The sequence below is a fragment of the Leptonotus elevatus genome, chromosome 15 (assembly GCF_054856555.1).
Source record: "Leptonotus elevatus isolate MCC_2025b chromosome 15, RoL_Lele_1.0, whole genome shotgun sequence".
NCBI classification, from domain to species: Eukaryota; Metazoa; Chordata; class Actinopteri; order Syngnathiformes; family Syngnathidae; genus Leptonotus; species Leptonotus elevatus.
This window is the reverse complement of record NC_141253.1, coordinates 6885527-6912956: the sequence shown is the minus strand read 5'-3', so window position 1 is coordinate 6912956 and position 27430 is coordinate 6885527. Positions and strand designations below refer to the sequence as shown.

General features: G+C 37.8%; 1 protein-coding gene across 4 annotated transcripts in view; it reads right to left on the bottom strand.

The window, feature by feature from the left end:
* Nucleotides 1-27430, bottom strand: part of sfswap (splicing factor SWAP) — a 47014-nt gene that overhangs the window by 4061 nt on the left and 15523 nt on the right. For 2 of the 4 annotated variants that reach the window (XM_086096657.1, XM_086096655.1), the window contains exons 3-18: nt 25232-25363; nt 24529-24608; nt 22765-22990; nt 22570-22670; nt 21910-22060; nt 18424-18682; nt 18094-18252; nt 17867-17960; nt 14703-14763; nt 13788-13891; nt 13571-13700; nt 11003-11199; nt 5713-6056; nt 4233-4364; nt 1104-1241; nt 406-478 (exon numbers count right to left, since the gene is read on the bottom strand). In XM_086096657.1, coding sequence (XP_085952783.1) covers nt 406-478; nt 1104-1241; nt 4233-4364; nt 5713-6056; nt 11003-11199; nt 13571-13700; nt 13788-13891; nt 14703-14763; nt 17867-17960; nt 18094-18252; nt 18424-18682; nt 21910-22060; nt 22570-22670; nt 22765-22990; nt 24529-24608; nt 25232-25363 — 2381 coding nt within the window. The remainder of the gene's footprint in view (nt 1-405; nt 479-1103; nt 1242-4232; nt 4365-5712; nt 6057-11002; nt 11200-13570; nt 13701-13787; nt 13892-14702; nt 14764-17866; nt 17961-18093; nt 18253-18423; nt 18683-21909; nt 22061-22569; nt 22671-22764; nt 22991-24528; nt 24609-25231; nt 25364-27430) is intronic. The other 2 variants (XM_086096656.1, XM_086096658.1) reach the window with 2 other exon arrangements.

Here is a 27430-nt window from a genome sequence, read left to right as displayed (position 1 = left end):
TGGTACGAAGAAATGTATTTATTTTTAAACGTTGGTGAATATGTGAATGTGCCCATTTTAAGTGCGCCGCCCAGTGCCCTGCTCCAAATAGCCTACAAATGCGTCATAGGACTATAGGAAGTGTAAGTGTCACTCTTGTCACTATTCCACTGAAAGCAATGCCCTTGATAAAACCATTCTATAGGTGATCAAGATTTATGTGAAGCTTCGTGCCACTAGATTTAATCAAACCAAGAGAGAATCCTGTCCAAACTCTGTTCAGCTTTTTTCCCCACAGCCGAGCTTCAGCAAATTTGTAGAAAAGGACTTATGAGTTTAAAAATGCTCCAGATTGAACCAAACTGGATGTAAATTAGAAAGTAAAGGTAGGTGGCCTAATTAAGATAAGAGCAAGGAGCACAATACCTGAGTAATTTTGGACTGTACAGCAGATACTATGGAAGAGGACAACACAGGCTCCTTCTCCTGAGAAGCACCCCTGCAGAGAAACAAGAGGACAAACGGCGTTCAACAAAAGCAAAAGCAGAGCGGGGAGGAAGAAAAGGAAACCAATCGGGTTAACAGGAGGAGTCATACAATATTCATGATATGTTCTCAAATGTTCAAAGCAATACAGGAATCTGGAACAGTCAAATGAGGAGACAAATAGTAGAAAGAAAGTATCAAACAACACTCAGCAGCAATCACATCAATAGTGGTCAACCTTTCTCAGAATATCGCCACACAAGCAGTAAAAGTGCAGATAATTGTTGAGTTTCAAGAACAGGAAAGTGCCGTGTCTGACAGTTTAAACTGATTAGACCAGTGGTTCTTAACCTGGGTTTGATCGAACCACAGGCGTTTGGTGGAGGTCAAGCTTCTGAACTATACACATCTATACATTCACAATTACACTGCACGGACCACATTTATTTGTTTAACTATTTATTTAAGCTAGCAATTCCACTCAAATCAAATCACGATTGTTTTTACACTGCATTACAATAACACACCTATAGCAGAGTTTTGTCAGATAAACCAACAATAATCCATTTATAATGAATTCACTGGGATTAATGAGAGAAAGTATTTTGTTTATAATACAGACTAAACTACGTGCTCACCTGGACTGGGCGAGGCTGGAGGCAGGGCTTGGTGATGGTGACAAAGCTCTATTGGGTGATATGTAAGGAGAACCAGAGGAACCTGCCGTCTTCTTGGTTCCTAAGGACATGGAGCTCTTCCTTTTTACAAGTGGAGACCTGTGTGACATAATTGTGACACATAGAGGGCTCTTAAACATTTTTGAATATAGACAGCAATAATTCATCTAGGAATACAGATCGGTTTAAATCTTCAGGAGACTGTTGCTTTCTAAATGAATGCTAGGAAAAACTGTCAGTTCTAGTTTGCATCAAAGTCTTGTTAGTATGTTGACAAAAGCACATTACACAAGGCAATGTGTTGCGAATATGCACTAATAATAGCTGTCTGTCAAACATTCCCATTATTTCAGTAAAACCTTGACAAAAAAAAAATAAAAGATTTATTATTGAGCATCTGCTCATGACACTGCTCCCGCTCTCCAGAAAACAGGAATCTGTCTACCACTGTGCCAAGGGCATACATTAATAAATACTTCATATGAGGCACTCTCATTGGTTTGACATTTGTAGGTAGTTGGGATGTTGTTGTCATGAGCTGATTGTTCCATTTCCTGACGAAAAAGAGCTAAGAGGGTTGTACGAGTGACTTAATTCATCTACACTTGTGATTGAAAGCGGTTTTAATTGATAAACTGACCCCTTCATTCATTGGTGCAGAAGGCAACCCTAATTAGCAATGAGAATTACATGCATCATTAAAAGACCAACAAAACCCTCCCAAGATCAATTGACTTGCCAGAATGAAGGTTTAGAGATAAGAAATCCATCTTGTTTGGCTTTAGGATTGAGATGGCCCAGCCTGAAAACATTTGGACCAATGACTAATCTTTCCTTTCTTTACAGCAGTTTAAACTGCAAAGGCAAGAGCACCATAGCACAAGTGCAATCAGACTTTATGAATCAAGAAAAAAGTGTGTTGTTTTTATGGTAATTACTCTACTCCCAATCTGCCTCGCTCACTGCTGCTATGATTTGACGGCAAACCAACAAATAAGAAGACGTCATAAAATGACATTACCACGCCCGCATAGTTACAAAACAAAGCAAATGCTAATTATGCATATTGCCTCATGGCCTCATTTCCTTAGCTACGATCGAGAGCACTTCCCTTTCCTCCTTTTATGCATGGTTATTAAACTGAAACACTTGACGGCAAATGCTAAATTTTGACACACTGTCACCATGCCAACCACCCGGAGGTGGACGCACACTGATGATGCAATGACTCTTCAATCAGATCCTGAATTAGTAGTTGAAAATCACTCTCGTGCAAAAATACATGCTCCACCAAAGTGGGAACATTAAGTAAATGAATGATCTTCCCATTTTAGGTCATAGCGCAAAGTGCCATTATGATTCTGGGAGGTGGAGCAGTCCATTGAGAGCATAACGACACAAACGCCATTTTTCTACAGCACAGTACTGACTCAGCTCCATTTGCCTCAGTTTGGGGTGGTTAATTTCCTCTTACAAAACATGCTGCACTTAGCACCAGTTGGAAAAGACACGACACGCTAACAATAAAACATTTCCAAGGATTTTTTTGTTTGAAAATGGCATGCACAGTTTAAAAACCAAAACCAGATTCAGGGAAATCATTTCATTCATTCAACACAAAATATCTGTTCCACTGGTGTCTAGGTGGTCAAAGGTGTTTGTATGGTAGGCCTGTTTGTACTCTTCGGTGGTGGGATTGTTGCATGGTAAGTTTGTTGATCTGATTGGCCTGTAATCGATGTGCCAAACATAATCTTTGTACTATTTCCTTTCCAAGATTCTATACAGATTGCCTGCCTTTCTTTCCCAAACTGTTTTTTTTCTTCCCCAGACTGGAGAAGAAAGGAACCAAAAGAAACTTTACTGCAGCTTGTCAGGTTAAAATACACCCCCCATGGCTGCCAGTTGTTTCAGGCAGGGAATGATAGGACACATCTTTGCTCCGCTGATGAAAGTCACAACGGAAAGTTACGCTTATTATAGAGCTGCCAGGCATTGAAAGAAGTGTATCAATGTCTTTAAATGGGACACCCAAGGCTACGTTTGTACAATTGATTGCTTCTATTGATTTACTGTTGATTTTAGCATGAAGCTAGTTTCCCCTTTGAATTAATTTGATGTGACTGTTACAAAGGCAAGGCAAGGGGTACATCAGTGCAGTCTCTGCAGTGTTTAATTACCTTTCACTCTTGAGGTGTCTAACAGTCAGTCAGTTGATCAAACAAAGGATTACTCATGAGTAAACATGTAGCAAAGCATTACTTTCAACGTTACAGCGAGTCTACAATTGTCTTGAAGGTGCTAAAGGGGTTTCCGTCCATTAAAAATGTGTAAATGACATGAAATGACTTATGCTAGAATTGGGTGTCTTTTCGGCCAATGGAATGACAAGTTTGCTCTATATTTGGTTGTTACTAACATAACTAAGATACATTTTTCAAAAATCATTTCCAGTTTACATTTTGTAGAAACTTAATTTGGACGTACGCCGCCACTGTTATTTACGTCGCAACGCATTCAGTGCGTAGTGACAGAATGGCGGCAGGCTTTCTGCCGAGCAATGTGAAACGCCCATAAAGAAAGCAATGTAAGCCCCTGTAGCGTTCCTAAAGGGACGATCAAAACTCTTGAACACGTCTAGTGAATGACGAAGAGCACGGCGTGGGGGAGGGTGACTCTCCCGATCGCATGTTGTTTCTTTAGGAACGTAACGAGGCTTACCTTGCTTTCTTTATTGGCGTTTCACATTGCTCGGCAGAAAGCCAGCCGCCATTCTGTCACTACGCACTAAATGCGTTGCGACGTAAATAACAATGGCGGCGTACGTCCAAATAAAGTTTCTACAAAACGTATTAAACTGGAAATGATTAAAAAAAAATTAATCTCAGTTATAGTTGGTAACCACAAAACAAATAATATAGAGCAAACTTGTCATCAGAGTCGGGGTTCCTTTTAAACCCTTTGTTGTTAAAGGAATGAGCATTTTTCAAACCATGAAAAGCCAAATTACAGCACTGACTATATAGAGCCCCATCTAATAAATTGTTCAGGAAGTGTACTGTATGTGTAAACTTTAGACAGTAACCTCACCTGGATGTAGAATGCTCCCTGGGCAGGCTGGAGCAGCTGCTGTGATGATGGGAGTGGCGATTCTTGACACCACGACTCCGTTCTGGTGATGGACCCTCCCGGCGCCTTCTACTCGGGGAGTGTGAGCGGGATCTTGTCAAACACACAAAGACAGTGTAAGATAGAGCTCAGGAGACACTCAGGGCGGAAAAATACCCCCAAAGGATTTGATTAGGTGGCAAGAAAGAGGCTACGAGCAAGTAAGAAACCAAATATACAGTACATTTACGAAAAGTTAGTCATTTGCTTTGAGAATCTGAGGGTACATAATAAACTGAAAAAGTGAAGAGCATATTACATAACAACATATTCTCTCAAATTATGGCCATTAGTCTAATGGACATTGTGCCCCTATCGTTGGGTGTGTCATTATTTAAGACAAAAGCCTCACTCAGCCTCAGGGATTATGAAAAATAAGTGGTAACAATTATCTCAGTTCAAAGTGGCTACTGTTCACACACAAGCATTGGGGAGTCAACCACTGAGGCTATTTGAACTTTGCAACAAACCTAAACCGCAGGACCTGCCGATGATGGTCATTCAGCGGAGACGCCATCTTTTCCAATGATTAGCATTGTGGTAGATATTTATGTACCGCAGTAAGGTTCTGTTCTTGCCATTTCTCTGCATTTTTCCATAACAGTGCTTATTATTTTGTTGTAAAAACGACTTTTAATTGCTTAGTTGGGTCTCTGGAGTGCCCGCTCATCAAGTGTGAAATTACAGCCAAGTGCCTATTTGTGTCTGTAAGCATACGGGGGATGTGTCCACTGCAAGCAGATCCTCACACTAACTGACAAGTGTAATTTGGCGGCTTGGTGATGAAGCGAAAAACAATCAATTTCTTTATGGGCCGCCTTGAGTGCTTGTTACACTATCATTTTCACCTGAGAAAAATTCTGCTTTGTTGGTCAAGGTAAGGTAAATCTGTTCTTGGTCATTGGTTTAGCATGCAGTAAAAGGTATGGGGTATGTGGCTTACCTGAATGAGAATTTCTTGAAACAGTCTGATTTCAAACGGATTATTACAATTCTTGACTATGGGTGTTTTTTCTCTCTCGTCAACTCCTTCAGCCTCTTTAAACAAAATTAGTTCTAATTGGTTTTCGTCTCTGGCAGACATTTTAGTCTTGTTTTTATTCACTGATGGAATAAGTCCATCTACTTAGTCAACGGTATAGTCGTAAGTTATCGTTTGAATTAGTCAGGGGGAAAAAGTCATTGACTACAAGCGTGATTAATATTTTTGGCAACAAATATAACATTGGTGGTGGCGAAACTTATATGGAGTGATTTGACTTAAGACAAATAAATATGTATGCAGAAAGTAGATGAAGGCCAAATCCAATGGTCTTTCACGTTCCACAAAATATGAAGAACAATAAATAAAGTCCAAATAAATGAATTGAATGCATAATAGAATAATTTTAATGGCGCTTACCGTGACCTGTGCGACCTCCGACGTGGCCTTGACGTGGATCTCGACCGTGACCTCCTTTTGTGTTTTTTCTTCCTTTTGTCTTTTTCCCTTTCCTTGTCCCTATTTCTGTCTTTCTCACGCTCTCGATCTCTGCGTCTCTCCCGATCACTGTCTCGGTATCTTCCTTTTTTGGAGTTTCTGTCTGTGGCTCGGGATGTAGAGTAGTGTGACGAAGACGGTGCCTCCCTGCTGCGACGGCTTCCTCGACTCTCCGTGTGAGACCTTTCATCCTGAAGATATGCAGGTATTGCAGAGGACGTTTGTGACAGCGGTACATCAGACAGAACAGAAAGTGCCTCTTGCATCTAGAAGGACAACGAGAGCATGTAAATTCAGTAAGGGAGTGCTCTATTTGAGTCACAATTGCTTTGAGTTATTTTAGTAATTATTCAAAAGATGAAAAATTACTTTTCATTGATTGAATTCAACAGTCTCTCTGTCAATTTGATGTTGGGCAAAGGGAATTAATTCCCAGATGCCTTATTTCTCTGTATACAATCAATAACAGGGCCATCCATTTAGCAAGATGCAAGAGATTAGCGTAAAAAGAGTGTCTGTACAGTGTCTATAAGACCCTTTACACGGTAGGGACACAGTCACAGTCATCCAGTGCAATATAACGTGTAAAGAAGCAGTTCTGTATAAGTGGGACAGGCAGGATAACAGGCCAGCTTGATGTAGAGAGTGGTGTTATTAGAGGATTATCTCAAGTCAAATGCATGTGTTAGTTATGGTTTCACAAAGCCTATTCAAACGAAATACATGCCATACATACAGCTGTAGTCAAAGCCATCATTATCAAAGGTATCATGGACTTGCTGTTTTAGGATTTTTCCTAGAGAGTCTACATAATACACACATGCTTGAATGTATACACATATATTCACCTAAATATTTTAGTAAGTGGTGTTGAAGGTTCCAGGATGCCTTAACTTGGCAGGGCATAGCCCTCTAAACTTCAGTGCCCATGCTTGACTGCAGAACAAATTCAGAGTCTTTTGGAGCCGTTTGTAAACCAGTGCAGATTCTAGCTCATCAGTCCATATGACATCCATGCTCATGATGAGTTTGGCAACTTCTCACCAGATCTGTATCAGTACAAGGGAAGAATAGCTAACATCTCCTGTTTTCATTTGAGCTGTCAGAGCCAAAGATTGAGCACTTTGCAGCACTACAAATGGAGCATGGATATCAAATGATCTAGTTAAGACAAATGTATAACTCCAAGTGTCCTCTGTAACCTCTGACCATTGTTTACAGAACAATTTAATGGAGTTGCCTGGCTAAGATGCTTCTAATAACCCCAAGTGTCGCCGTGTCTGTTCACATTAGTTAGCATGGCTGTGGATGGATGCTGAAAAACTTGCCTCAGTCCATCAGTGGATTAAACATGACCCAAAATCTTGCAAGGTCAAATTTCATCTTTCAGGGTTAAGGCTTCAGTTGCTATTGGGGCCATCCCATTTCAGAAGTGCAATCTGAGGGCACTACTACTTCTCCCACTACTTTAAAATTTAAATTTAAATTGTCCACTCCTTGAGTCAATTACTCTCTCTCAATCCCCACTATTCCCAATCTGGTAAAATACTGTACAGTGGAAAAGGAGAGAACATTAAACAATAGCACGGAAAGGATGAAGGACAACAGAAGAGATGATGAAGAAAGCAGATGAAAGCAGCAGGCAAATGAGATAAAGGGGAAACCTCTGCAAAGTGGAGTGCTGGGCGCATAGGACAATCAATAGCTATTTAAAAAAACTGTCAGGAAAGTCGGGAGAAGAATATTTATCACACCTTTCTGTTGGCGCGTTATCGGGAGTCAGTGCTAAGGCAGAGATAATGAAATGACGGGACGCAAGGTTTGTTTAAAATTAGGTCTGACTTATGGTAAGTTTATCCCAACACCAGGCTAAAAAATGTCAAGTGTCTCACCTGCTTGGGCAAGATATACTTAAATTTGAACACTAGCAAGAGGAACAATAAATAATGAATGTTTATGGTAAGTATATTATTATAGATTTGCAGTGTCACAGCCTCAAGAACATATGAAAACATCGTAGCTTCATATAAAATACTATATGGTAAAATAAAATACAATTCACATAAAGATTCACAAATCCTCAATCACACACTAACTTTCTTAGCTTTAACATTTGCTATTAACGTCCATTTAATCAATTTATTACAATCCATTACAGTTGGCATATAGCTCACTTTCAACTATCCCTCGAGAGAAGTTGGTAGATAAATGACACGTATCTTAGTACAGCTTACAATACATTTAAAATTTCTGAAGGACTTGGCAGGAAAAATGGATGACAGAGCACATCATCCAGTCACTATGGGTTCTACTAGCTAATGAAAGTTATTAAACTTACATGTCAAAATAGCTAATACTGTAAGCTTCATGAAGGCTGGAGGAACATTTTTTAAAGTAAAGTACAGTAAATATCAACCACGAGTTTAGACTGTCTTTATCGTTGACAGATGCAGGGGAAAAAAAGGCAAATGATTGCTTCGTTTGTTCCACACTGTCTAATTTGGCAGACAAGATTGTTATTAAAATTGGCTTGATTAGGACAACAGATGCCACTGAATGCTAACATGTAGATAATAGCATACTATAGACTGCATCTGCGCCTCCACTTTATCTCATCATCTATTGATCATTCAAGTTTTTGATATATTCAGGATCCAAATAAGAAAACAGTCAACCCAGTTAACTTATTAGTATTATGTTTCAGTGACATGCACAAAACTCAGCCTCGAGACTACAAGGTCCTTGTAAAAAATTAACAGATGGAGCAGTTCTGTGGGAATCTTCCATTAAGCCAGAAGAGCATTTGCCACATCAGTCTGCATGCACAGTAGTTTGCTCCAAAAGGTGTTTGATCGGTTGAAGATCACAACTCTTGTTTGTGCGACTTAAGTGTTTTCACACCATACTCATCCAAATTGTTTTGGTGCAACTGAAAAAGGCCTTCGCCAAGTTGGAAACAGACTTCTTCCACAAGTCTCGCTATGCAGACAAAATAGGTATGAGTTTTGAAACACTAGTTGGCTAAAATTTCGCACATAGCAAATACATTTTCACAGTGGCTAAGTGGATTATTTTTATGCCTGCTTTGATGGCCACAGCAGAAGTCACTGAACAGCTGTTGAGTTGCAACAGAAATTGCACCATAGTGACAGAAGTGCCCACACACACCTGGCCTACAAGGCAGCAAGCCAGCTTTACACACATGCAAACCAGTGGACTCACACCAGGAACTGTCATCCATCAAATAAGACAATTTGCACATCAAAAGGCTGCCACTAATTGCATTTACTATGGTCAGGATTTTCAGTTTGTTTGACTGCTTTTAAATTTCAGAACCATTTCAGCACTCCTATGAAAACTTTATGACTAAGAACAGAGTGACCTGCTATTTCGACACCATTGTAACTATAAAATGTATACACTACCTTCAGTTTGAGTGTTCCTAGTATACGATTGACTGAGCTAGTTTTCTTAGTAAAATAACATTTTTAAAAATTCGGCTATTAATAAATAACATGAACTCACCTCAGTTTTAAATCATTTTGGATCAACTTTTTACTTAGACATAAAATAAGATCTTCCCACGGGTACTATTGATCCTAACAAACCAGCTGGGGCTTTCTGAACAATTTAACGCATACAATTGATTGGAAGGTAGTTAAGCAAAATAATGTATTTTTTGTTGTTGTTGTTGTTGTTTTTTAACTTTACATTAAGAACTCTAGACAGTCTTAGAGAGGAAGCATGACTGAAAAGTAATCAAGTACCTAGTCAGAGTTACTCAAAGTCACTCTTTGGCTATTTCCACTTTAAACACACCTATTCAACAAATAATAATTTAATGAAAATGTTATATAGTTAATAGACATGGTTTGGGAGATTGCAAGCTGGGAGTCCTCCAGCCACTTGTGCGAGGCATTAACATGGAGCCCCAAACTGTCACCACAGCTGCTTGTTTCAAATGTTAAGTGGCATGCACTAGGTATGCCTGTCACACCAAATTATCTCTGCTGAATTTTGCAGAGACAAACATGCTAATTGAAGCATAGTTTTGACCCCCAACTGAAGTGTTTGTTAGGTAGCTGAAACCACTGTGGAACCTCAACTCCTGAAGGGGCAGAGTTTCCAAACTTTCCATGCCAGGAAGGTATATCAGCTGGATCACTCACTGAGATTGTGTGCTGACTGAGTCAGTTTCCAAATAGACTAATGATTGTCCCAGCCTCTCAACCACTACTGCTGGTCTCAGACATTGCTAACTTTGCTCTAATCACGGCTCTGTACTTAAGTCAACCTCAAATCCATGAAAACACAACAGATGGCAATAAAAACAAGCTGTTAATGAATACTGCTTAACTCATCTTTCTCCACATGGTTTGTGTCACACACTCACAAAAATTAGCAATATCACATAACCGATAAACAGGCCCTTTATGTTACTGTCCTCTGCCATAAACACAGTGACAAAGTGATGTCTTGTTTTCCAGCTGCTTGATCCGCTGCTGTACAGTGTTGTTTGCTATTTAGGTCTGCAATGAGGAGTGTTAATCATGTTGATTTGTGAGGTACAGTCCAGAGGTGTCTGGGGACAATAAAGACTAATGAACCATTTTTTCTGCATCATACCATCAAAATTAGGGTTGTATCATAAGAATATTTGGGCTTTGTCAGCACCATATCCTAATGATTCATGCATGTCTTTGCTCACTGAGAGACTTTTTTCCCCCCTTCCAATGTTTGAATGTGGACAATGGGTGTATTTGACTTGCATTTTGTACCAAACATATCATGCCATTTATTTAATTTTAACAGTGATTGATTACATTGGGGAAAAATTGGGTTTTTGAAAAACGTTTGAATTCTAGAGCTGATGACTTGAAAATTATGCTGAGTGCCATTACATAAACTATTTCAAAAATTCAGAGAAAAACATCATTTGCATAACGCAGTGTATTTGACGTGCGAAAGAAATGTATGGCGGCACAGGAAGAAAATAACTTTTTCCCTCCACGTGTACTTCCGTAGGAACAAAGAGGCATTATGTGAGAAGATGGACTACCACTGGTTCATTCAGGTGCCAACAATTTGTTCCTTTAAGAATTGCTTAGCCATGATTTCAGGAAGGGTGAGTAGGTTAATGGTCCAGTTAAATTATGTACGAACATGAACACAATGACAATTACAGAAGCTCCTTTATCAAACATTTATCTACCTCAAACTGTGTGGATAAGTCTAGTTCAGCTCTCTTGGCCTCTGGCTCCCCCGTTAATGGGTTGCGTAGAGTTTGGAGAAATAGCGCTGCCTTCCTCTTCCTTTCTGCCTGTAGCTGTTTCTCTTTGGACTCTTTGCATGCCTGCGCCAGCTTTTCTCTGGCTGCAGCTGCTAGACGATCTTCCAGTTTCTGTTTGGCTGTAATGAAAGGGCGAAGACGGTTAAATTTTCACAAAATCGTTTTTTTCTCTGCACTGTTAAATACATATCTGTTAAATGTTGGTGAAGGAGGACATAAATAAGACACTTTTAATGCAACCTTGCCATACCGAGAAGGAATGATGAATAATGAACAACAGGAGGATTGTTAGCTGCTCTGAAAAAGCAGGTAAAAGCGAGGAAAAGACACAAATAAGTAACAATGTGAAAAAAACACTAAAAAGAAAATAATAAGATTTGTTTTCCACACTCAAACAAAAGTTGATGTTTCAGTTTGATCTTTCCTGCTCTTAATGATAAGAAACACCCTGCTGTGGTGTCAGATAATCTGAAGCGATTTCAGATGGCGTATAAAACGAAGAAGTAGGCATGTGGGAAGAGGCGCGGATAAATCTGCATGACAATGAGGGTGGAATAAATTCACAGCCTCGAGAGCTGAGAAAAGGAGACAGAGTGACAGAAACTGGTACAAGACTATGTGAACAAGCTCAGAACGGCGAAAATAAGACAAGACAGAAAGGGATAGAAAAAGCCCATGTGGAAAAACAAGCGCAAGTTATAAAATGTTAAGGGTACGCTTATCAAAGAAGAAAATGGGCAAGTGGATCCAAAAACTAGACAGATAATGATCTTGGTGGACTGAGTTATACTTACAATGGAGCTTTGCAGCTGATGATAATAGTTATGACATGATCAATGATGGCCAAATAGATAGTTGACAAAAAAAAAAAAGGCTGTTGTAAAAGCACAGCTTGTTTTATACAGTGGGCCCTTTGAAATTGTACGCAATGCATTTCAGGTGGTTGTTTTTACTTTAAGAAATGCTGCACCTGCAGTACATTACAATTTTTACAGGGATCAAACTATCATCAAAAATCTATCATGGATGGAAATAACCGAGGTGCAATTCTAAGCTGCTTTAAGCCATATTTTTACCGTTTACATGGAAATTGCATTTGTATTTACAGTGTACAGACTAAATGTTGTCTCTAGCAATCCATACTGAGCTATTAAGAACACTTCTATTAACTATGCAGTACTACGGCACCTTCAAACACAGTGAAACACATGGACATCTCAGGGAAATACTTGCAGTCCAAAGAATTGGAAGTACTTATCAGTGGAAACCACTTTAGGTACATGTGGCTGTTTTCCAGCCCACGATACCGATTAGCATTCAGCTGTCTGCCATTGATTCGCTTGTTACAGTATCTGATCAAGTTAGGCCCGCTGACCGACGACCACTTTGCCATACCGCCAAGCAATTTATTAGGGGTTTCAAGCCTCTTTCTTTGGTGGTCTGTCAGCCCAGAAAATAGACCATTGCACTTTTGAGGCTTGTCCGATGAACCTTAAGTGGACCTGTCAGCTCCCTCGATGTTGAAAAGTATCACATTTGTCTGAATGGTCGGTGTGTTTGTCTTTCCAGGCTCTCGTTAGCGTTCGTCTTTATGATCTAGGGCAGGTTATTAGTCTCTTGCTCTGCCCCTCGTTATCTAATAAATTCTAAAAACAGCCTGTTTAACTATGTAGACTGTCTTTAGAGACACTTAAATCATTCTCTTCTTGCAAGCCATCTATTAACTGTGAATAATTATATATTTATTTAAAAAAATACTAGTTCAAGCAGAGAATTGCATTTAGTACTAAAATATTAAATGTCAATAAACATGTCTGTACATAGCTTAAATATATATATTGCCAGTCAGTGTCATGTGGCTGTTACAAACAGCTACGCCAGCGATACAAAATCTGGCATGAGGACTATTGACAAGAAAAACTGTGTCTTTTAATTCATCTAAATTTTCAAAATGAGTATTAATTAAAAAGGACATTTGTTTCATTGTTGTCCAAATTGTTTCCATTTAATGCATACAGTACAGATGTACTGTATGTACTCTACTGTAGATGTACTGTATGTTCAACATTAAGACCATAATTAGAGATTCTGCCTGGGATATGGCATGGCCCCTGTGATTGTACTGTCATTCTAAACTTATAAAACATTTTATCTTTAATGATAACTCCAAACAATACATATTTTCAGACAAAAAAAAAATTGGCTTCCTGTTTTCTTGATAATTATCAATATTAGTTGAGTTCTTACCTCAATAGCTATGTATGGAAATGTACTGCCAAAGAGTGCTTTTAGGCATTCCATGTTTTCTTGTGTCTGTTATTCATATGATACACGTTAACAGCCTTAAACCTAACCTCAACATTATTATTACAGTGGATTTTATCATTTCATATTAAACACTGATGCACATAATAGTAGATTTAGTACTACATAATTGTAAAAATAAATAAATGAATAGAGTACATTTCAAACGGTTTATTTTTATGTTACCTTGTTTTGCCTCTAGTTCTTGCAAACTGAGACATCTCTTCTCCTCTGGTGCACTGACTGGTGGAGGCTCTTTTTCAACCAGTTCTGAACCATCACCTACCACTCCTTGGAGTCTCTCACTTTCGAGCAACTGTAAACACACGTTTATTTGTTAAGGCAAACTTCTTCAAATCACACAGCATGAAGGTTTACATTTCTAACCAACACAGAACAAAACCTTGTCCTCATCTGAGTCGTCATCCAACCTCACTCGGTTTTTCTCCAGTGGCAGCATTTCAGTTTCCTTTGGCTTAATGGCAAAACAAATTGGCGCAAAAGAGGCTACAACAGAAAAGAAAGACAAAAGTTATTAAGAACATAATTTCTTCCACTTATTATAATGCCAATATAAAAAAAAAGAAGCACTCAAAGGGTTGGTTAGCAAGCTTTAGTTATTTTTAATCAGTTACATTTAAATTTTAATAATTTGATAACCAATTATTTAATTAAAATGTTAAATTCATATGTATAATAAATTAAAATGATCAAATGAGGAAAAAATTAAAATAAAATAATCAATATGTTTAAATAAACCAATTTATGGTAAAAACATTGACATTTATGTAACAAATTTTACAGGACATTGAACAAGAAAATGCTAGGTGAGCTAGATTAAAGTGAGTAGCATGCCGCATGTGGCCCGAGGGCAGTAGTTTGGAGTGTTGTGATTATTACAATGGAAACAGAAAGACAAACAAGAACAAGGCCGAGAAACACAATCATTGACTTTTGTTCTCAAAAAAGAAAGTAAAGCTCACACAAGAAGGAAACTTCATATAAGACCTTAATGGTTCCTATGTAGGGTTGGTCATTCTCTTTTTATTATCATCAGCATTACAGCTATTCATATTTGCTGGCCTGCTAACGTGGCCTGTTGCCTGTTGATAGCCTTTGTGAAATACTGTCTTCATTTGCAACACGCATCAAGTTTTGGCCGACTCAAGACATTTTTACCCTGATACTACTAACAAAACAAAACAAAAACACGTGTGTATACCAACTGACTTATGGAAATACAAAAAAATATATATATATACAATGAGCACAATCCTACTTACACGGGTAGAAATGGTAACAAGGAAATAGCAAATACCTTTGTTTGTTTTGGAATCACTGCCAGACTCATCCAAATGGAGATTCTCACCTTCAGCCATCTAAATACGGGACATGAGCAGTCGTAATTACAAAATTGTTTTACAATTTTCATAATGGGTAAGAATGTGACAGATCTCAAATGTGACTAAGCAAATGGCTGCATCATTTTCACGACGACAAGTCGGAATCAGTTAAACACCAATATGCAAAACTCTGTATTTTTAAATAAATATCTGCAAGTGTTTACATTTTTAAGCGATCATTTCTAATCATTAAGGAAATCACAATGTCCATCCCATCATTGGTGTGATATTTTAGGTGTTATAAGCTTGACATTCTATGTCATTGAGGGTTTAATTCAATGTGGCAATGCCTGCCTTGTAACTTTACTTTATTGAAATATTTTTAACTGAAACTTTTTTTCAAAGCCGCCACCTGCATCTTGGGTTCCAGAAGAGTTACACAAGGCCTACAATCCTCTAATGTAAGTGCAAGCTGTATTTTATTATTAGAAGTTTTTCCCTCAAGTAGGGCAGGATGTTTTTTTCCCAGTTTACTGAAAGTCAGAGCATATTTTAAGATATTCAATTTCATCACAAGAACACTGACTACACACACCAAATCAGCAGCAACACAAGATACATTTCAAGTAAATTAAACAGTTGCCCCTGCCCCCCTTAAAAAGTACTTAAAAACACCTGCCCGAATGTGGTGATACCTGCAGTCAAATGCACACCACCCAACCTTGTTTACTGACAGAATAACAAAGCAGCTGCATCCTGACTTCTGTCATAATGGATCACACTCCTTTGCACTCAGACAAGCTAATGAATTAGATTAATCAAAAGGCGCCATAGAAAAACTTTTATTCACTCCTACCCTTCTTCCCCACTACAAGATTAACACATGCATAATGAACACTGCAAAGGTGATGTGCTCCTGATGAGCAATATAGAATAAACAGCAGGGAGGTGAGGGATGTATGTGTAGGTCGCTTGGCTTGAAGGCATGAACACTTATCTTGGCTGAGGGCTGAGACTTTTCTGTGTCTCGTACCAACTAAAGTAGGCAACAAGCCAGCCTGTTCTTAAGTCATTTCTAATAAATATAAGTGGAATTACATTTTTATTCTAAATGAGGAAATACAAATAATGTGATACTATGCTGGTTGCAGAAAACATTTTTCATTTTGCTCATCTGCACACAATCTAACAAATTCTGAATAATAAATTATTTCAATTCAAATAGGTCTTTGGGATTTTAAGAGTTTTAAGGATGGTCTTCCTTAATTGTAATAAATTGGAAAACATCTTTGAAGACAACCTTGTTCATCTAATGTCGAGAAATTTGTCAAAGCATTAAAAGGTTATTTTAGTTAACGAAAAAACAAACTAAAATTAAAAAAACATTTTTGTTAAAATAAAATAAAAACTAAAATGTTTAAAAAAAAAGAAAGAAAACTAACTGAAACTACATTTTATGTTTACAAAATTAACTAAAACTAACTATAATTATAGCGAAAATGTCCTTCGTTTTAGTCTTTGGTAATTAATTTAATACATGAGCCTTTGGGGATAATTTTAAATGTGATTTTAAGTATATCTATTTCAATATTAACCGAAATAAAGACGTTTACAAGGGTGTCACGCTGAAGTGATGTTTTCATTTTACCATCGTGTTTATTAAAAATGTGTGCACAAATAATACACATTAAAAAATAAAACTAATACTGAAACTAAATACAACTAAACGAAATCTAAGCATTTAAAAAAAATTATAATAATAATAAAAAATAACCACACTGAAAACTAATTAAAGCTAACTAAATTTAGGTAACAAAACTATAATAACCCTGATGCACTATGCGATTATTCTGAAGCAAAATCGGCTTAGAACAGCTGATAATTCCATTACTAGGGAGAGAAAAAAACTTTTCATGCATATACTCTTTAAAATGCTTATCTTGTATGAGAGTCACAGCAGTCACAGAGTGTGGCTAGGCAATGCCAATGGTTACAGGTCAGTAGAGAGACAGGGCGGACACAACCACCAACCACAGATATATTTTTCCCCACAAACATGATTTATGTCGAGGAAAATAAATGAATTAAAGATTCGGAATGCTTCAGAGAAATTGCCTCCAGTCTGGTGAGTGGCAGGGGTTGCAAGATAGTTCAATACATGACTCAGCATCCCCTACCATGTTTGCTATACAAAATAATTGCCTGTTGCAGCCTCTGGGAAGTTTAGTGTGTATGTGAGGTCGTTAGAGGGGGGATACGGTCTTGTTGATTGTACTTGGACTTTTAATCCTGGTGAGAAATTGGCTGCTCTGCTTTAAAGTGCACAAATGGTAAATGCCAAGCCATCTGGGGTTGTGTATAGAGGAGTTGAACAGAAGTGTAGGCCCTTCTGTGCACATGTGGAATTGTAGACAGATTGTTTCAGAGGATCTGAATGCGAAACAGATATTTTTGAGTTTTACCACAAAGTAGAGTTCATGCGTAGTTCATTCTTCTGATACCAAATATGCATTTCGGTTATGATGTTTACCCACTGTTTCCTCACAGCGGAAACAACCATATAAAATACCTCACTCACAAAGACATTTTCAGAAATAGGCAGATAGCTAACGATTAACTTGACTGTTTGATTTCTCACTTTGTGGGTGGGCAGAAACACGAGAGATCAAATAATTTGCATACAAACATAAGAAATTACATTCTCCATAATATGTCCCCATTTAAAATAACTCCACTTAGTACGAATCTGTTAAAGAGAGAGGAGAAAACAGAACACCCACCCGTTTGCAATGTATTATCTGCAAACAAACAGATGGACAAATATGGTCTTCAGTATTGTTTTCTTGACTTATGTTAACAGTAGGGACTTGTTCGAGGTCTTTCTGGTTGTGCCAATCTAGTTGTGTTTTGTTTAGATGCAATTTTAGCATTTCCCCCCCAAACCAGTATCTATCACAATATCAAGAATGACTTGAGATAGACATAACTGAAGTGTGGAACTTGTGACACACAAAGATACATGCATTATAGGCAGCTACGTGAGGGCAGAATTGCTGAGTGGTTTGACACAGCTGAAAATGGGACTTCTTTGTAAAATCATACACCAAAGACAAGCAGTCACGTATAAAGCTTATAATACCTCTGACAAGCTTTTTCCTTCTTTCTGCATGAAGTAATTCTTCTTATACTCATAATAGGTGTTGTACTGATGCCAAGACTGCAGAAAGTCAAACCTATAGTGGACAGAGTAAAGAACACAATTTCATTGTCTTGAAAAAAAAACCCAGCCAAAGCGAAGTGCTTTTTCGTTATGAGAAGGGAAAAGCAGTAAAAGCAATAATGTTTACTTGTGGTAAGCACACTCACCGTGGATCATTTTTGGCACGGACACTGGATTCGAATTTGAGCCCGTTTCTGACAACGTACTCTGCCAGCTTGTCTATGACGGCCTGGATGTCCACTGGTGGGGGGATTATAGCGGGTGATGTCGCCGCCGTGGCAACTGGAACTTCAGCCTTGAAATTACTTTCAGTAGAAGGGAAAGAGGTTGAACAAGTTAAACCCATTAGTGACCTGCGTACCTTAAGCATATCATGACTCAATCTAGACACACATTTATAATCAAACCAAGGCCCAATTTATTTATTAGATCGTATCATGAATGTTCTGTTGTAGATGCAATCGATCATACTCTACCTGATTCCTGTAATGGCAACAGAAGCAACAGAGGTGGTGACCTGAGAAGGGTCAGCAGTTGGTGATACCATGGCAATGTTTTCCGAGATAGTGGATGTCGCTGAATTTAGAAATGCTCCAGAAGCAGTCGCGGGAGTCATCCCAGATGAGGACACACTGCTATAGTAGGAGCTGGCATCTACTCCTGGGGGAGGTGGGGCTACGCAGTATGTCCCATCAGGAAGCATGTAATAGCCATAGTACACGGCAGATGCATTTGCTGTAAACAAGGGATGAGTACATGTGAGAAAAGTGGAAGAAAATGCAGCTATGTCAATAGTCAAAAAGTCAACTGTCAGCACTGTAACGGTAATGAATGTTTACAAGAACAACAACAAAAAACTCATCAATTTCTATGCAGTGCAATAATATACAATGGCGTATACGGGCCACGTATAAATGTTTTTGTTTTTTTAGAGGGCGGGGGCAATATTCAAAGAAAAAAAACCTCTCAAATTTGCGACTTTCCAAAGTGGCCAATTTGCGAGAAAATAACTCAGAAACTTACAAGAAATACAAGTAGCGTACTACTCGCATGTTTGTGCCAAAACTTTTCAGTCTGGTTTTCAAATAAGGAGATAGTAATGGCTTTAACCATATCATGTTAAAGCATTCACACTTTGAAGCGTTGGATGCTGTCAGTGACGACGACGCCTCACTTTGCGAAGGTCCACACCCTGAGGATCGAGCATTTAAGTTAATTTGTTAAAATTTATATATACATTTATGTTTCCAGAGTTATTTACACATTCATACATTCTGGTATTTTTTTGTACAATAAGCCAAGCTGTGTTGAATCTGCTGCTCTCCGTCATTCACTTGTAATTACCTAAAGTATGCTAGCTTCTGATTGTTCAGTGTTTAGTCTGCTGATAAAGGATCAGGAAGTGTTGTCGCTCTAGCTGCAGTGTATGACGAGTAAAGTTTAAATAAAAAATGAATCTGTCTCCATCCTGCCTTTTCATTTTATAAACAGTGTCGCATTAACCACCAACGAATCCTCACATTAGACTATAGCTACGCTACGTGTATTTCTCGTTAGGTTTTTTTCTCACAAATCTACCAAAAGTCAAATTTGCCACTGTATAAACACGCAAATTTGCAAGTCCCCAACCCCAAAATTATTTATACTAAAAAAATATATATATATATATTTATACGTGGCCCTAATACGCTGTCGTAATAATCTGAATTGTTGACAACATTATTTTACATAGAAGGACTTTCTGTGCCCCTGCATTTATGCATTTTTTTAGTTAGTTAATGCAATTTAAATCTTGATGCATGGAAACAACCACAAAATATTAGATGAGACTTCATGAGCCGCAAGTAATATTTTGCGCGTCCCAAGTTTTTCACTCATTCAGCTCTGATGTCAGGAGCAGAAATGTTGCCATGTATGAAAATGCCGCGGCACCTCGAAGGTCAATTTGTTAGAATTTTAAAAACAAATTTCACCAAAGGTAATAATGACATAAAAACAATCTGTTCCAGAGTCACACTGGGCCATCCAAAACCCAGTTTTAGCAAGGGGCCAAGAGTTTGAATCAAACTGCAGCGTCATCTTAAGATTTATAGTTGTTTGGTAGATGGCAGAGAGCATGTAAATGGTGCTGATCGTAATGGAGTCGAGGCGGTCGTGTGAGCAGCTGCATTCAAATTGGTCTCCTGTGAACAACACATCAGTACGCTGCTTGTGTTCAGCCCTCAAGAGTAAAAGCAAAGCAGAGGTGTTCATTATGAGCCTGTGATATTTTCACTATTGCCGAGGCTTGCTTTGTGGGATGCGTTTTATTGTTCGTTGTCATGTTTTTTAATAGTTTCACAAATAAATGACAGCAACAAGAACTAGTTTATATACAAAAAGGTAAGGAACTGTGACTTAACATGCAAAATGTGCCTCATCACCCTTGTTTTCCTGAAGAACGTGAGAATGAGGAGTGGGAGAAGGAAATTCATGGTCAGTGTCAAGGAGGGTATGGTGATATTAACACATTAGTCACTAAACTAGTTTACTTTAATGGCAAATCCAATTTTCTCTAATCAGAAAATGGAAAAGCAACACTACGAGACGTCATTAAAAAAAATGTGTGTGTTATTGGTGAGATGAAGACTTTTATGGTGAGGAACAAAAAGGCCAAAAGGGATTTCGTGATTGTCTGGCCAAATAGATACGGCAAAATGGAATACCTCCTCAGCCGAGCGGTAAATGAATTCACTAAACTTCAAATTGCATGTAAATGCTTAGAAATTCTGTCACCAAATCTGATTCCTAAAAACTGTTCAGAAATCACAAAGGAAATTAGTAAGGAAGTCCTGAGATCCAGATTTGAGACTCACACGGGCACATCTCAGTACCCTGGTGTCTTGAAGTACTGTTTGATCATAACTGCATGTAAACTCTGTGCAAATGCCATACTTTTCTGATGTAAAAAAAAAAGAAAGAAGACAAGGATAAATAGTTTCAAAACCTTTTCCACCATTAATGTGACCCATTATCTGTACAACTTTAAAAAAAATCTTTTTGAGAGGGGAAGTAAAAATAAACAATTGAAGCAGTACGTGTACACCCTCTAACTAAAGATATGGCCATGTTCAAAATAAAAAAAAAATCAACCAAGGACATGACATAACCATAGAAATAAATATTAATAATAAGACTCGCTGTATGGCGCATGCTTAGAACTGTAATATTTCAACAATTTTCTGCTTGAATACAGAAAACGAAAGACAATCACTGAGCTCAAGAAAGTATTTCTATATTCCAGAAATAGTTCACAACATGACAAACTTGCATTTTATCTTTTGATAGAATTCTGAGCAAACCACAGACCACAGTGTTTATTCATCATCTCAAAATCCATTCAGAACCTTAGGGTCATAAAAGCAAGTGGAATAAGGCTGGGCTATTAATAAATTTAATCAATAAATTCAAATTTACGGCACCGAGTGATTTGTTTAACAGCTTCTGTGGCTCAAAGCGTGTCATCACTGATGTGCATTGCACGCACGAAAAACAGCTGCAAACAGTATAGATGTACACTGACTTGACAAAATCAACATCACTGATCACTGCCTAAGACATGGGGCACATTGACACGGGGCAAAAGCAGGGATTTGCCGACACGTAGTCATGTCTGCCTATGCGCGCACAAGGCCGGGGTCTGGATTTGCATCCTGAATTTATTTTTATCCAGCACATTTTGTATATCACGATACATATATTGATTTATTGCTCAGTCCTATTGTCGTCCATTAATCAAAAACTTTAAACATCACTATGAGATGTGATTAGTCACACATTTTTGCTTTTATCAAAGGCATATAATGCAACTGAGACAAAGTCTCAAAATAGCATTTAGTACTTTCTCAAGTATATTTTAGGCTAAAATATAGACCAACAGTGTTATTGCTTCAGACAACAGTGCAAGTTACGGTAATACTCACGGTCAGTTGTGTACTGCGTTACTGCGCTGGTCACTGCAGGATCTGACACTTCCTGAGCACTAGTTTGTAATGCGGCCAAACCATTTCTTTCCTCTTTGGCTTTACGCACCAATTCTGCAAGGGGATGGTCTGGGTCCATCACTTGAAGTGGCTGCAAAAGGGTCAGTTATAACAGTCAAATTGTCAGCTAAGACAAACATTTGACTCTTCCATCAATACCCCTGCTTGAGGGAGACAATGCAATCCACAACCTTTTAACATGAGCTTGAACGTGATTGGTTAATTCTGAACACAGCCAAATTCCCAGTTATAAGAGGGAGAAAACACTTACGCAACCACATGTAACTATAACCTTCTCTGAAAGAGAATTGACGCACCGGATGTGGGTGAGTGGAGAAGGTTTAAAATGATTCATCGTGAACTCATTTTTTGTCATAAAAATCTGGGATTTGACAAAATTATGTTGACTATGTCCACTGTTTGTCTCTAATTGACCAAAATGTTTAAATCGAGTTGAAACAATTTGATTATGCTAAAAATAAATACATAAAAATAAAGTCAACTAATTAGATTATTAGAATGCCTTTAATTAATTTTTAAAAAATTACTCAAAATTAAGCGTTTTTATAAAATGTCACACTTTGTCACATTCATAATTACCTTCATCAGCTCCTCCAGGCGCGAGCATTTTTTAGGTGCAAATAAACTGGGATGAAGGTAGTTTCCATCCCCATCGTCATCTGAATCATCAGAATTGGACTCTGCAGCAAAACAGTGACAAGAATAAAATTGGCATCGCAGTTTGTCCAAAAGTTGAGCTTGCAATGGGTGTTGCTGGGAGACAGTATATCTCACCTTCTGGCTGCTCTTTTTTGTTGGTGGAGGCCACATTGTACCGACCTTCCTTCATGGCCCTCAGGATGTGTTTGTAATAAGGGTTCAAGTAATGGTCAAAACGAAGAAAATCAAACTGGGAGTTACCAGACTGCTTGGCTTTCAGCACGATCTCAAACTGAGCGCCCTGCTGAGATACAAAGGTGGCTGTCCGCTCCATGATGTTATGAGTCTTGATAGTTGCCGGCTAAAAATAATAATAATTTTTTTTTAAAAAACATAAGAAAAGTCCAAACAAACAGTTGTATTAAATTCTGAAATTGCCAACCTACATGAAGAATTATAACAAAAAATCCTTGGGTGGTTGATGTCTATGAAAACCTTGTACTGATATCTCCATTTAATAATGATTTTGAATGTAATATTATGAGTTCTTTAATCACCAAAACAATCAGGCTGCACTGGCCGTGACAGAACAACAACACTTAATATCAAGGACATAAGCCCTTTTTATCTCCCAGGCATTGCCATGCAAAGCTAATTTTGATCACATACATTCTCGACACACATGGGGTGGAAATCAGTGGAACAAGAAATGGTCTATCATTAATTCATTATTGTTCCCCATGTGTGCTTTCAATGATTAATCTTTGTCATTACCTCGAGAGCACATAGACATGCAGAAACGTCCGACAAGACACATATCTCATTGAGACGAAAGCCATAATAAATACAATTAAAGACTCCGGCCAAAAAGATGCCAGGGTCAAACAAAGATAGTCAATTATGGTGCTCCGAGCTGCCAATGATTTTGAGACCTAAAAGGACCCTACATAATCTCATTTGTGAACTTTTGCCAGACGCAAAAATGTGTTCTCATACTCCTACAGAAATGCTTACGCAATATACAGTACACCAAAAAAACTATGCCTTTCTAAATACAAAAACAAAGGGCAACATATGACTAAAATACTAATAATAATCAATTGTTAATGTAGTTTCAAAACCACGGCAGGATGTGTAAATTGTCTTGAAATTTGTTTTGGAGTCATCCATCTTTTTAGTCACATGGAACTCAATGGCAGGTAATCTATCAATTTTAACAAAATGAGCAATAACATGATCTTTCATGACTCATGGCTCATCAACCATCCATAAAGAAATTATGTAGGTAGGGCTTGCAATTATCCACAGGAGTTATTTTCTCGTTTATGTTCAGAGCTAGACAACCAACTAGATTGCAAATTTGATTTACCAATTGGCAAACTATTGTTTTTTATTTTCCTGAAAAATATATATAATAAATTAGACAAACCAATAGCAAAGCTATATTTTAGATTCCAAATATAATTCACAAAAATTCAAACGCGAGTTAAACATCAAATTTCACAACTTGTTCACTGAGAAATGGATAAAAAGCTTACTTTTCAAAGGGGGCGTACTCAATTCTATTCAGCACTGTATACTAATTTACAGTAGTGCCTATTGCAAGAAAGCAAGCATCAAATTTGATGTACAGTATGTATACCAATCTTTTGATGGTCTCCCAGTGAGGCATGTAATGACAAAAATGCTGCAGAATCAGTTTCAGTACAGCTTCAGGTCAATTAATACAGTCTGGTACTGGGTTTACGCCCATGTTTTAAAAAAATTACAATTACTTCAGTTGCCTATTTTGACAATTCCAATGGGTTTTACACAAGAGTGGGTGAGTGTTATACTGTATTGTTCATTGTTAATATGCAAACACAAGAGTAAATTGATGGGGTTATATTTAATACTCACCAGTTCTACATCAGGTGGGATCTCAAGTCCTTCGGGAGCAACAAATGGTTCCTCACTCTCTTCAGGCTCCGGCTCTTCTACTGAAGTTCAAAATGTGATTAGTTCTTGAAAATAGGTCACAATCATCCTATATTACAAATTGGCACTATATATTACGCCATTTCGACTCTGTAGGGAGATTTCACTGTAATTAAGAATACACTCAGTAGGATTCTCAAAATTAAGAAAGTTGTAATAATGTAATGTGACATAATGATCTAGAACAGAATGCATTTAATGTATTGAATTTGTGAAATACAACCAAGAATTTTACAATCTAAAAACTATTTATTTTACTGCTTCGCAGCTCATCAAGGGGACAAGAGGACAGACAATCCTCGTGCAGTGACTAATGTTAATAATAAATGGAGGAGAATCAGTAAGGGCAACACAACCAACATATGACATGTTTTGACAGATGGCTGTTAATTATACTGGAATTAACCTTCCGGCGATATGAGACCCTCTCCAATTTACCTGCAATTACTGGTGATGACAATTTGATGCATGCCATTAAAGGTGTGTGCGAATGTCAGACCATTTTTCTCCCCATCATGGGCAATTCAACTTAATAGTGGTCATGTGTTTATTTATTTATTTTAGTGTCTTTGTATTTGTTGACAGGTTAAAGTACACTGAGTACGACAAACTCCTGATTTCTCACCAGTGCGCTTGTTAGCATCTTCTTCCTCTGTGGGCTGGGACGGGTCGTAGTATTCCGCGGTGTACTTGAAGGCCACGGCATTGTAGGTACCTTCATCGGCTAGTGCCTCACTCAGACGTTTGTATTCCTCCTCTGTGGAAAAAAACGGCCATGTCAAGAATCATGGGAAATTATATTACAGTTATTTACACTGAACCCATAGAAGTCAAATAGTTCCGAAAGTCACAAAGTCCAGAACACCAACAAAAAGGGAACATAAGACAAAGCATTTAAAACATAATTATCTATTGTACCTAATCTCTCAGGCAATCTTAAATTTTTCCCCAGTATCTTGTGTAGGCATAATCATTTCATAATGTAAAGGTAAAAAAGAAAATGGGCACTAATGCTAGAGCAGGGGTGTCCAAATTACATCCTGTTGGAGATTTGTGGTCTGCAGCATATTTGAAAAAGAAAAGGAAACAGCCCGCATCAGAGCATTATGAAGGTGGATTACAGCCACACTGGGGGGAAAAAAGAAGAGGAAAAAAAAGATTACGAGAAAGACTCTAAATGTCACAAGAAAAAGTTGAAAGGTTAAAGATACTGGGCTACTTTCTTAAGAAAGAAATGAGAAATAAACAATAGTAAATAATCATGACTGATTTGACCTAAACATTGTTAAAGACGCAAGGACAAAATTCCCACTAAAACTATCAATATTGCTAACGCTCCAGCATGGTCTCTTTAATGGCCAGATGGGTAATAACCTGAATAAATGGGAGTCAAACTCCCAAATTCAAGGTCAACCCAGTCTTAAGGGATGAACCCATACATATGAGCGAGTGTGACATCAATCGTTAGCAAAGTCATTCTGTCCTGTCAGTTTTGGGCATAGAACACCATATTTCACTCAATATGGTGGCTTATTCATTTAATTAAGTCACTCGGTATGACTTTCAGAAGGGTGCTTTGTCATCAAAATACCGTTTCATTAGAATGTCAAATGAATCAGATGTGAGAATTCCACTCAAAAGTGATTCCTATAGAAATTGCTTGTGAGCTGCATTCCAATTTAATTATATTTGACTTTCACAAAAAAAAAATTACATTCTTAGAAAACAGAAGCGTTCATGCAAAATTATTTGAAAATATATGGTTACATATTGAGAACTGTATAGATTTGGGCATCGGAGAAAAACAACAACAACCCAATTTAGCCTCAATTCAGCACAACAAATAACTGAAATTGCACACATATTAGCATGAATATCCAAATCACCATTAGAGAAGAACATCCCCATTTTTAGTGGTCTATAATAACTAGAATTGTTTCATAATAGAGAAACAACAGCTGGACGTGACATCAGGACATTTGCTTAGACAAAACACCATAATGACCGCAGCTCCTCATCATCCATCTAGAATATATAGACAGTAATGGAACTATTATGGGCACAAATCCAATAAGTCAAAACAACAGTTGCCATGTTGTCATAGAGCATATAAATAACTGATTATATGAGCAATTAAAAAAAATAAAATAAGAGAGAATGTGTTGTTACTAAAGAATTATTAGCAGCAATGTTTGATGCATATTGAGATGGTCTTCTATCACAACTTGAATGGTGCCCCAAAAAAGAAGAGGGGTGTTGACCTTGGGAGAGTGGTAATTATCTGTGGGGATTTTAGCATTAAAGGAGTAAATACATTTATTTGTGGAGGGCCATCTGCTATAATTAAGCCTCACTTCCAACAAGTAGAACACTTTCATGTCTGTACAAAATCTTTTGCATTGTTAAAATGCAGCTATGGCTATGTATAAGATTGGGCAATTCATCCATTTTAATTTATGTATTTACTATTTTTCCGACTTCAAGTCAAACTTTTTTTCATAGTTTGGCTGTTCCTGCTACTTATACTCAGGTACAACTTGTCCAACACTGGCATTGGGCCAAAACCATGTACCTCTAAAATCGTCACTTTTCAGGAGACACCAAAAAATGTTTGTTACATTGCATCATCAAAGAGAGCAAGCCATTTTCAACACTTTAAATTGGTCAATTATTCGTAAAAATGACACCCACACACGTGGACCGACCATAATAAAGATTTTGACAAATTACGAAATTTGCTACTTATGAGGCTTCGGCCCAATGCCAGCAATATTAAAATGAGAGCTTAGACTGGCACCGAAAAACCCCGTTCCCTAAACGTGTT